At 50.4% G+C, this 12,300-nt stretch overlaps 1 protein-coding gene across 6 annotated transcripts in view; it reads left to right on the forward strand.

Annotated features, from left to right (window-relative positions):
- The window catches only part of CDIP1 (cell death inducing p53 target 1), a 24,816-nt gene that overhangs the window by 1,884 nt on the left and 10,632 nt on the right, over positions 1–12,300 (forward strand). For 2 of the 6 annotated variants that reach the window (XM_055083195.1, XM_007126513.4), the window contains exon 2: positions 1,268–1,398. The exons of the other annotated variants lie outside the window; for them this stretch is intronic. Coding sequence is in view for 1 of the 2 variants with exons in the window: in XM_007126513.4 (XP_007126575.1) it covers positions 1,387–1,398 (12 nt within the window). In the remaining variant the exon portion in view is untranslated. The remainder of the gene's footprint in view (positions 1–1,267; positions 1,399–12,300) is intronic. 6 annotated transcript variants of the gene reach the window in all.

Here is a 12,300-nt window from a genome sequence, read left to right on the forward strand (position 1 = left end):
ACCGGCGTCCCCTGCATCGGCAGGCGGACTCTCAATCACTGCGCCACCAGGGAAGCCCGAATGTCCAGCATTTTATTGTACTTTATCACAAATCTAATATCCACCAGTCCGTCTGATTTTTTTGTTTTTATGTGTGTCAAAGTAAGTTGCAGATATCGGTCTATCCCCCCCCTAAATAGTTAAACATGCATATAATTAAGTAGTCTTAGAATTCTTCTTGTTTTTTAGCTAACTGTATACTTGAGAGTCATTCTCTGTCTCCCGTCCCTGAGGAGCTGAGGACTTTGGAGATTTTTCTATAGGATGGGCCTCTGGAACCAAGAAAGAGCTTTACATGTGCTCTTGCAAAGATTTGAAAACAGCAGGCGATGGTTCTAGAATCACCCTAAGAGCAAAAACATGGGCTGTGTGACATAGAATGATACTTCAGGGAACAAAATTGTTTTGAGGGGGAACTGATGGGATGTGTCCCGATGGCCAGGTCGCCCTACATATTGCATTGGCAGGAACTGATGTAAGTCGTCAGCTTGCAAGCCATTCCTGCTCTTTACACTATAAGCTTTCCTGGTTTGAATCTGCTGGTTTGGTGTGTTTTCTAAAGCCCTAGGGGCACAGGGCTCCGTAGCCCAGTGAACAAGCTCTGAGTCCCTTGGGCCCAGGTACTTTATTCCATAGCCACAGACACCAACCCTAACCCTCTTCAGTGGTCTGAAGGGGAGAGAAGAGACAGGTCCTGTGAAAATTCGTCTCCACTTTCAGAAACACTATTCAAAGGGCACAGACGTATTTGTACTCATATAGGACACTGTCAGGGAAGTGTAGCAGTTAAAGTCATGGCATCTTATATTGATGTCTCTGCCCTTACGAGGAGGAAGGCAGTTGTGCCAGTGAGAAGGCAGCATGCAGTGGGAGCTCGGCCCTTAGTGGGGAGGAGAGAGGAGGAGAGCCAGGCTGGCAGTAGTGGCATGAGGCTTATTGTGCCCCACAAAGGGACTTGGAAGTGGAGTGCACAGAATGGAAATGTGCCGGTTTCTAGGATCCCACAAAGGTCTTCGTTCTCTCTTCTCTGCATAGTCAGGACTCTCCCAGACACATCTCCCCTGGAGGTGGTAGAGGCTGCAGTGCAACTTAGTGCTGCAGGGGACAGGGGGCACCTGGCCTGGGACCTGTGGCAGGCAGAGCCTCTCGCCCTGAGAGGGCCATGCAGACCACGCTAGAGGCCTTTTTGTTGCTTCCAAGCTGTGTGACAAGGCATTTTCCCTTCCAGACCCTCAATTGCTGTATCTGTGGTAGGTGAGGAGCAACACCCGGATGAAGGCCTGTCTCTGCTGTAAGCGCTGAGAAGATTAGGGTCCCCTAATATTAGACTGAAGACAGCACGAAACCATGCAGTGCAGGGTAAGGAAGGCCAGTGACGTTCTGATTCTTTCCATGAATGCGGTTGTGATGTGCTTTTGGTAATGTTTGATCATTTTTCCAGAAAACATTTCTCATCACCTTTTTGGTACTCCTGATCTGTGGGTGCTGTGAGCTCCTGCGTGGTCTGTCCACTGGGTGATCCAGACCATCAATTCTTACCACAAGGAGATGTCCAGTAAAAATTTTGAAGGTGCTGGATACATAATGTGTTCAATAAGTGTTGATTCAGTCTAAACTCAGATCTGTTTCAGTGTCTGTGTTTTTCCTTCAAGGAGAAACAGAGGCCAGGGAAGGTGGAAGTAGGTAGGGAATGGTGGAAGGGTCTCCCTGGGTGGGGTTTGAGAAGAATTCTAACCTGTTATTACTTCAGGAAGATGTGAAACAGTTGTCACAGTTCTAATTAACATTAAGAGCAACAGTCTTACAAGTTGGGGAAACAGCAGGGAATGAAGTTTTGTCTGCATTGTGTGCCTTTTGTATGTGCTTTGTTCCCACCAGACAGAACTCTCACCTGTGTTTTGTCATTGCATGCAGTGTCAGCTCTGCAGATGTAGCTCAGGCACCTCTGAGTCTCACGGCTGAGGAAGCAGCCAGAATACCAAATGACTTGTCCAGGGTTGCCAAATAATGGCAGAGCAGAGCCCCAAACCCAGCTCTCCTGAGACAGCAGGGTTGAAGGGAAGTGGGGGCTCCCCCGGCCCCCTTGTGAAAACTGCTCCCTGGACTCGACTGTGACTCAGGAAAGGGTTTCTTTTCTTGTCTGGATTTTTGGCACTCTCATCGGGAAGCCAGCACACTGCTTCTTGGCTGAGGCTGTGCTCTGGCCCAGTGGCTGTGGGTTAGGGACAGCATGGGAAGCCTTCCCTCACCGAACTGCTTATTCAACACACCTGTGCCAGAGACTGAGCTGGGTCCCAGGAAAATGAGGGGGAGAGTCCCAGTGTTCTCCAGTGGGGTGACGAGATTGAGGGACAGAGGATCCCCACTGCAGGGAATTACAGGAGAGGCTCCATCTTCTGGAAAGAGGTTTTGGAGGCTGAAGGAAGGGTCAGTGGAAAGGTTCTTTGGTGGGGGTGGGGTTTGGTTTGTTTGGGAAAGGGCGAGTTACAGTCTTGGGTGGCTGGAATGTAGTGTGGTAGAGAGATGTGGAACACACGGCCAAGTCCAGACTTTTCCCCTTAAACCTTGACCAGTAAACCTTGACCTTAAACCTTGACCAGTAGATGAGCTCTGAGAGCTTTGTGAACCATGGCATTCACAAGTCTTGCTGACAGGTCAGGTTTTAAGGGGCAGAGACAATTCTGGAACATCTCTCAGACGTCCATCTTGGGGACAGGGGTACTGCTAACTGAAGCAGGGCCTGCGGGCTGGGAGACAGAGCTCCTGCCTGGGAGTGTCAGCCAGGCTGTGTTATCATCCAACTGGTCAGCTGGTATTTGATGTACTGCCTGGGGCTGTGGAGAGACTGGCCCCAAACACCACCCCTGCCCTCTGGGAGCTGCTGGTCTGCCTGGGGAGGCTGGGCCTTTGACCACAGTTCTTTCCGCCTTGCTCCTAGTGACTCTTGCTCCAGTCCTGGAACCCCTGCCCACCTCCTTGCAGGGCCTACCTAGGGCCCACCTGGTCCCTGAAGCCTTCCCAGGGCCCCCACCCACAGACCGCCCCCTCTCTCACCTGGAGCACCTACTGTCACGTATTCTCATTTGGGTTTTGCTGAGTATCTTTTGCAAAATTTTTTCAAGTGTGAGCTGGCTTTCCAGCTGGATCTGCAGCTCCTTGAGGGCAGGGACCAGGGAGGTGAGTGGCCTCTATAGAGGGCCTATGAAATGTTGGCTGAATTAAAGAGTCAGGAATCTTAACTCTTTTCAAACAGGTAGTCACTTGAAAGAAAGAATAAGCAAACAAACTTGGGTAGTGATGGCTCTGCTGAATAAAGTTGGCTAATCCCAGAGCTAGAGGAAGTCTGTGTTGCTCACGTGACCACTTCTCAGCTCTAGCACTCGGGGCAGGCCTCGGTTTCTGTCCCCATGGAGGCAAGCTCAGGTGAGCTCTGGTCACCTGTCTACCTGCTTTGCCTGGGGAGTATGGGGGCCACACTGGGGCCCATTCCTCTGCGGTCCCAGTCACACTGGCCAAAAAGAACCTGTGCCCACCGGAGGTGGGGGCCAAGCACTGTAGGGTTCAGGACTCTTGGGGACCCCTGTTAGTGCCCACGCACAGCACGGAAGCCCTCCATCTCACTCCTGCCCCGACTGCCCAGCCGCCTGCCCAGCCACGGGTGTGTGGACATGCTCCAGGCCTCTGCGCGGAACTGCACTTCCCCAGGACCTTTCCCCAGCCGTGTACGTGGCTCGTGGCTCTCGCCTCACCTCCATCCTATCTTTGCCTGAAGGTTCCCTGCTCAGAGAAGCCCTCGCTTCCCTGCTCCGCTGTCCTCCGTGGTGCGCCTCACTGGCTGACGTACAATGTATTTTACCAGTTTCTGTGTTTTACAGCCCCTCCCCCACTGGATTGTGACATGAAAAATGCTGTTTCCCCCATCTTCAGGGCCTAGATGCGTGCTGGCTGTTTGTGTGTTGAATAAAATCATGTATGTGTCTGCCCTTCAGCTGTCCCATCTCTCTACTGGCTGGTAAAACCTTGAGGTGTAGGGCCCGTGGTTTGTGTGTGCTCCATCCTCCCTGGAACAGAGAACACAGATCTGCGTAGAGTTGAATTCCCTAGTGAACGTGCAGTGGTCAGGGCTGCAGTCAGCCGGCAGGGCAGAGGCCTCCAGTCCTGGTGCCCTGTGGAGGCCTTGGGTGGCACCAGGGGAGGCACGCAGGAGCCCTCGTTCTGTTCCAGGAGAAAGGGAGGGACTGGTCACCTCAGTTCACTTGTTTCTCTTTTTGTCCTGGGTGCAGTGAAATCCATGTATGCTCACACAATGGAATTCCACCACGCAAAGCACTTTGTTGGGTGTTCAAGATTCTGCATAAGCAAAATTTTGAGAAACATTTTGGAAAATGTGTGAGATAAGAGATGGGGCCGAGCCAGCTGCAGTGGGAAGGAGCACTGGTTTGAGACTCGACTCTTGTCTGAGCAGCTGGGCCAGGCTCGCCGTCAGGGAGCAGCCGGAGGGCAGGCGCGGCCGTCTTGCCCACTGTTATCTGCAGCACCGTGTCCAGGCCTGCCTTCGTGGGTGCTTAGTAATGTCTGAAGACCAAACGTATGTCAGCTGAGACCTTGGACTTGGTGATCCCTAGAGACACTTGTGGCCTGAAAGGTGGCCTCTAGATGTATGAAACATAGAGAAATACGCACGTGGCCGAAAATAAGGCAACCCCAGATACAGCGTGAGCTCTCATTTCCTCAAAGAGAAGATCCAAAATAATTCTGTCCCAAATGGCACAAGCCAGCTCTTTGGGTCAGATGTCCATTTAGAGTGATATGAATTTAGTTCAACTTCCATATACTGTTTCATGGAGTGTAATTTCACATGCTGATTAGATTTGTTCCCCACTCAGGTTTCCCAGGGCACTTTTCCGGCTCTTCCCCTTCACCTTTGTGGACATCGTGTCCTTGTCCTGGATGCTAGCCCCTCTGGATTGTCAGTGCCAGTCGTGTGAGCGCCCCTTGCTACACGTAGGGGTGTTTCCGCTGGAGAGTATCCCTGTACTGTTGTGTGTTCTTGGGTTTTTTTCGTCAGTTCTGTACGCAGCTTCTTAACCGTGTGCCCTTTCACAGGGTGTTTACGGCACATCTAAGCATTGCAATTGTGAGGTCCTACCCCAGGAATGATTACTAGTCTTTTAGGTGTCTGTTGGCTTTGGGCTTCTTTCTTTTCCCTGATTCCATCCAGGTGACCTCTAGAAGTGTGCCACGCTGGACTGACTGCAGCTGCTGTTCTTCACCCAGCAGTGCTTAGTGTAAAAGAATTGAGAGACTGCCTGCAACAGGAGGGACTTAAATGATGCAGAGGCGCTCCCTTCTTGTGCTCAAGGAAAATGAGCAGTACCCACGGGACTCGGAGTTCATGAGGGCAGAAAGGCAAAGCCGTTCTCTTGGGAGCATAGAGGTTCCCCCACCCCCAACAGAATGGGGGGACTTGGGCAAGGCCCAGCTGCAGGCTGAGTTCCTCTCCTGGGCCAGCAAGGCCAGCAGGACTTTGTATCCAAAATAAGACTCTTACAGCTGGATGGGGACCTCGTAGTGGCCATGTGGCTTGGCTGCACTTAAGGCCCTAGAGCTTTTTCCTGGATCAGGATGGTGTATCTTGATCTCAGATAACCAGTTAAAGTAGAGTCAATCCAAAGAATGTCCATTTGTGTCAGCTCGCGTAGGTGGTGTAGTGGTGAGCATAGCTGCCTTCCAATTTGTGTCAGCTCAACAAAGGCAGAGTTAAGGACTTTTTCTTTTCAGGGTTCCACTTTGATTGCCTAAGCGATGGTTCTTTACATTCATTGCATTTCTAAAATTAGTCAGCCTTCTGGTTACCAAGCCCTGCCTGTCCAGCAGGTGCAGATGACTTGTTTATCCACTCGTGGTTGCAGCTGCATCTGTTTTCTGCCCTTTGCTCCTCATCCCCCTCCTGTCTGTACTTCCTTCTTCTGTGTCAGCGGTAGAACATGCAGAATCCAAGCTCCTGAGCTTGGTCCTGCCTGGGAGGTGGCTCAGAGGGCAGGAGGAGACCTGTGCTCCCAGCGCCAGCTCCAGCTAGTGACCTCGGTCAAGCCCTGTGATGCTGTCAGTCTCAGTTCTGTCATGTGTCTATTGGGATTTTCTCACCTGCCTCCTCTGCCAGGTGACTTCCTGCTGGCTCTCCAGGCAGGGTCTCTGAGGCTAGAACTACCTTGGATGGCCTTTATGTCTCAGCTTCACAGGTCTAGACCCTCAATTTTACTGGAGCACTGGGAAGTGACTTGGTATAGAGAACTGACTTGTGTTACCAAATTCCTACAAAACTGAAGCAAAGACCACTCCAGCTCATGAGAGGGGAACAGCCCAGTCCTTGGGTTTGCTCCTCGGAGCATTTCTTTCCCTACAGACAGAACTAGATTATGGTCAGAGACACCTTTTCTGGACTGAGGAGGAATACACATAAATATAGCACACTTACAGTGAGCATTTTGAGGAAGGAACCAACCAAAGGAGCTGCCCACCCTATAAAAACTAGAAACTAGGGCTTCCCTGGTGGTGCAGTGGTTGAGAATCCGCCTGCTGATGCAGGGGACACGGGTTCATGCCCCGGTCCGGGAAGATCCCACATGCCGCGGAGCGGCTGGGCCCATGAGCCATGGTTACTGAGCCTGTGCGTCTGGAGCCTGTGCTCTGCAACGGGAGAGGCCACAACAGTGAGAGGCCTGCGTACCACAAAAAAAAAAAAAAAAAAAAAAACTAGAAACTACACAGAAATAAAAAGTTTCTGTGTGTGTGTGTGTGTGTGTGTGTGTGTGTGTGTGTGTGTGTGTAAACAAATCATCCAAAATCTCACTATCCAGAAAAAACCACCCTTAACATCTGGTGTGTAATCTACATGTAAATACACGTCTCTCTGAGAAGGGATCGCACTGTACATGCTACGTGGTGCTCTATCAAGTCCATCTTTCTATGTCAATAAAGGTAGATCCACATCATTTTGAGGGAGTGAATATAGTTACATCGTATAGGTTAACCAGATGGGTAACTAGTCTCTTTGGTTGAACATCAAGACGTTGATAAATAGAAACATTTTTACATGTGAACCTTTGCTCACGTGTTCGTTTATTTCTAGGACAAATGCCTTGAATGGAATTAATGTGTTAAAAAGAATGTACAGGAGTGAGATTGTCCTCCAGAAAAGTTGCATGAACCCACTCTGCTGTGGCCCAGGTGCCCTTGCCTCTGTCACGGGGAGTCAGAGTGGTTTGCCACGGCTCTGACCAGAATTCAGCGTGATGTAAATTGTGCATTTATGATTGTCATCATCATCACAGTTCCTAGAAGTCTTACTACTTTTTAGCTTAGAACCATTCTTTGAGTCCTATCTGCCTTTTGATTTTGCTTCTGATTAAGAGCAACCAATGTATTCTCTTTTCTGTTTTATTGTATACTTCATTTTCCCACACTCTGCTTGCATCTCCATAAATACAAATATTTGTATTTATGCAAACCATGATTTGTGTTTATTGAACACTATGTGACAGGCTCTGAGCTGCGTGCTCTTCATCCATGACCTCATTTACGCCTCATCACAACTCAGTGGGTCAAGGACTGCTGCTGCCATTTCACAGATGAGAAAACTGAGACTCTGGAACATTAGGTGGCCAAATGGGTGGGACCTAATGCCTGGGTACCAGCAGGTGAGGAGTCTGCCCTTCCTGCTTGGCCTGTGACATCAGGGCTCAAGCCTCCCCGGGGAAGGGCATAGGCTGTGGTATTTGGGGCCATTGGCTTAGGCTGATGTATCAGCTCTGTTGAGCCATGATACTCATCAGGGAGAAGAGTGTAGTTGTCCTTAGCACGGCTTCCATTCCCAAGGTCACCTCGTGGTCAAGCATGGCTGCTAGGGCTGTCACATCCATCTTCCTGGCAGCAGGCAGGAGGAGGGCCTGAGGACATGGGCTCCATCTCCCGGCCGAGGTGGCTCCCTTTTAGCACCTTCCAACAAGAACATATGTCACTCTACTGTGACTCATTGGCCAGAACTTAGCCACATGGTCAAATGACTGTAAGAAGGGCTGAGAACATCTTAGCAAAGATACTTCTGCCCTGAATAAAAATGGAGTTCTGTGGTCCAGGTGGGGAAACCGAGGCGTGGAGAGATTATATAGGGTCATACAATCCATCGGTGGCACTCTTCAAATTTTACTGCTGTTCTAGAAAGGAAGTCAGTGTCTTTGTTCCTGAAGGCTGAGTTGAGGGGGTGGTGCATGGGGTGGGGGGTGGCTGCTCAGAGGAGAAGGGCCGGGGTGCTGCTGTGGGCTGTGTGGCCTGAGGTCCTTATCCTGCCTAATGGCCCAGGTCCTCTGTGGGGATCTGAGGTCTGTGCGCTGCAGGGCAGCCCCTGCGCCTCGGACCTCTGAAACAGTCCTGAGGCTCGATGGCTCCAGGCTGCTGTCTGGCCACCCACACCAGGCGCAGCCTCCTTCCTGAGGCCTTGTGACTCACTGTCCTGCCACTGTTCTGTCCTCTCCTTTGCCTGCTAGTCTCATTGACCCCACCTCGTCCCCCCGTCTTACTTGGAGAGTTGCTCCCTGACCCCGGAACGGGTCTGATCTTTCTGTACTTTCACAGTGTACTTTCTTGTACACCATTGGTTTCACTGCGTACTTAGGTTTGGTGTTTCTGTTGTGTATTTGACTCCTGTCTCCCCCACTCAGTTGTGAGCTTCTGGAAGGCAGGGACCGAGCCGCTAACTCCCTGACACTTCCCAGCCTGTGCCCAGCGCAAAGTAGGTGCTATACAATGATCAGCACCAATAGACCGTTGGTTATTCCCAGAGGAAGTGCCGTCCCCCTCCAAGGGCCTCTGTTAAGTGGCCACCAAACAGACTGTCCTTAAGCCCACCCCTGGGAACTTGGGAGAACAGGACAGTACGTGGCGTTGCCCAGGGAGTCAGTGGCCATCCCTGGTGAATAAGCCCCCAGCCATAGGGACACCTCACGCTGCCTGGTCCTTCATGGGCCACGCATCCTCTACAGTGGGCAGGCGGGGTGTGGACGATGTGGGCCAGGCCCCCTTGCTCAGCAGGGGCTGAGTGTGCTCCCCTTCCCCCATCCTCTGGGTGGACCCCCCCCGCCGCCCAGGGCGCTTGGCTTTCACCCTGGGCCTCCACCCTTCGCGGAACAGTGGGCGCCTCCTTGGTTCAGCAGATGCGAGGCTGTGGGCAAGGCGGAAAGCTGCTTTTCAGTTTCCCCGGAAAAGCCCAAAGCCCCTCTGGCCAGACGCCTGGAACCTGCCTCCTGGGGACAGAGGAGCCCCTCTAAGGCCAGCTGGCATCCTGGTGCCATGGCTGCCAGAGGGTGGGGGGTGAGTTCCTCTGGCAGGAGGCAGTGGGCAGGCCAGCCTGGCTGTGGGAAACTCGGCCCTGCAGCTGCTGCCACTAGCGTCTCGGGTGGATGCCAGGGTCTGGGCAGAGTGCCCTTCCCGGGGCATTGTAGCCCATGGAGCTCCAGGGCAGTCACCTGGAAGGAGCCATGGCCCTCTAGGATGATTGCTAGTATATCTTCCTTTTCAGAAGTTGTCTTAGGGGCTCACAGAGCAGTTGGCCGCCACTTGGCCATGCCGCAGTGACCTCTTCTGGGCTGAGCCACTCAGGCTGGGCTTGATTACGAGTACCCCGGGATCCTGGGGGAATGCACACCAGGATCCCCACTCCTGTGGGAGCAGAAGCTGCCATAGCAGAGGCATCAGTGCCTGTTTTGTTTTCCTTCCCGTTGGAAGTTGTTCACGATAATTGACCACAATAGCAGGTGCCATTTATTCAGTGTTCTTGTGTGCTCGGCCTCAAGCTACTGCTCTGGGTGTTTTGCTTACGCTGTTTATTATAAAACTTGCTCCAACCCCGAGAGGTAGGCATGATTATCCCCATTTACAAACCAAGAAACTGAGGCTCAGTGAGGTCACACAGCTGGAAAGTGGTGGAGCTGAGTCTGAACTAGTCTGATGCCTCCTTAAAGCCTTGCACGTTGCAGCAAGCATGTGCCTGGGGTGGGACCTCGGTGTGACAAACAGCCAGCTCAGAGACTCACTGGCACAGTCCACTCTCGGTCCTGGGACTCTCGGTCCCTCTGGCCCTGACCCTGCTCTGCCTGCAGGTACCCTCTTACCGGCTTGGGGGTTCCTCTAGCCCAGCAGCTCTCGAAAGGTGACGTGCAGTCTCCTGGAGGCTTCCTGAGACCTTCCAGGGGCTGAAGGTTAGAACTGTGTTTATAAGGATATCAAGACGTTATTGGTTATATTGCGTTTTTCATTGTGTTGGCATTAGCATTGGCGGTGCAACAGTAGCGGGACTTAGCTCTGCTCAAGGCGTGGCACCCGGCTGTGCTAGTCATTGTTGTGGTTGTGATCACACCAGTTTCATTTAAGAAAAAGCAGTAAAAATTATTGAGTTTATTATCTGGACCCTTGAGTACACATTTTTTTTAATGTTTTGTGTGATGAAAGGACGCACATGAAGCATGCTGGAGACCTCAAGGGGAAGCATGTGTGCAGCTCTTTGAGCTGTGAGCTGAACTAGCGTTTTCATGGAGCTCCATATTTATTTAAAACAACTGACACACAGACTATGGTTATTCAGACTTGGGGATTTAGCAGACATTTTCTTGAAAATGAACAAAGTGAGCCTGCTAATTCAAGGGAAACAACTGACCTTTTGTTTTTGTATAAGTTGGCAATGATAAATTTGTTACTGTTTCCAATGATAAAATTTGAGCTTTCAAGTGAAAATGTCAGAATTTTGGAAAACTTGTATCTGCCACCGTGAGCTTGACAGCTTCCCAGTAGTTAAAGACTTTTCTGATGGGATTGGTGGTGATACTAACAATGTGATTTTTTTGAGGGAGGCATATCTTTTAACGAGATGTGTTAACATTGCTAGACCTACATAATCAGGGCTCATAATCGTGGACCATTATTTTCCAAATGACCATGCATGCTGTTATAAAACGGGGCATGTGTAAAAGATCCATTCCAAATACAAGGTAGCCCAGTGATTTTCAATGTAAAAGGAAAAATTTGTTGTTAAAGATTCAGATTCCATATTGCAACTAACCTTTAAGAAGCTACACCACCTGTCAGGTTTGGGTGTAGTGTTGAAGAATATCCACAATTAGCTGAGAAGACTATTCAGATACCTTTCCCTTTTCCAGCTACTTACTGTGGGAGGCTGGATTTTCACATACTTTAACCAAAATATCACAACAGATTGGATGGAGAAGAAGATATGAGCATCCAGCTGCCTTCTCTTAAGCCAGACTTTTTTATTTTATTGAAGTATAGTTGATTTACAATGTTGTGTTAATTTCTGCTGTACAACAGATTCAGTTATACATATATATTCATTCTTTTTCGTATTCTTTTCTATTATGGTTTACGACAGGATATTGAATATAGTTCCCCGTGTCATACAGCAGGACCTTGTTGTTGATCCATCCTTTATATAATAGTTTGCATCTGCTAATCCCAAACTCTCAGTCCTTCACTCCCCACCCCCACCCCGCTTGGCAACCACAATTGTTCTCTATGTCTATGAGTCTGTGTTTCATAGGTAAGTTCATTTGTGTCATATTTTAGGTTCCACATATAACATATCATATAGTGTTTGTCTTTCTATTTGACTTAGTATGATAATCTCTAGGTCCCTCCACGTTGCTGCAAATGGCATTATTTCATTCTTTTTTTTTTTTTAATTAATTTATTTTTGGCTGCATTGGGACTTCGTTGCTGCATGCGGGCTTTCTCTAGTTGCGGTTAACGGGGGCTACTCTTCATTGCAGTGCGTGGGCTTCTCACTGTGGTGGCTTCTCTTCTTGCGGAGCACAGGCTGTAGGTGTGCAGGCCTCAGTAGTGTGGCACGTGGGCTCAGTAGTTGTGGCTTGCAGGCTCTAGAGTGCAGCCTCAGAAGTTGTGGCACACGGGCTTAGTTGCTCCGTGGCATGTGCAATCTTCCCGGACCAGGGCTCGAACCCGTGTCCCCTGCATTGGCAGGCGGGTTCTTAACCACTGCGCCACCAGGGAAGTCCCTCATTCTTTTTTTTGTTTGTTTTGTTTTGTTTTGTTTTTGTGGTACGTGGGCCTCTCACTGTTGTGGCCTCTCCCATTGAGGAGCATAGGCTCCGGACATGCAGGCTCAGCGGCCATGGCTCACGGGCCTAGCTGCTCCACGGCATGTGGGATCTTCCCAGACCGGGGCACGAACCC

Source organism: Physeter macrocephalus, unplaced genomic scaffold, assembly GCF_002837175.3.
Source record: "Physeter macrocephalus isolate SW-GA unplaced genomic scaffold, ASM283717v5 random_732, whole genome shotgun sequence".
Classification (NCBI taxonomy): Eukaryota; Metazoa; Chordata; class Mammalia; order Artiodactyla; family Physeteridae; genus Physeter; species Physeter macrocephalus.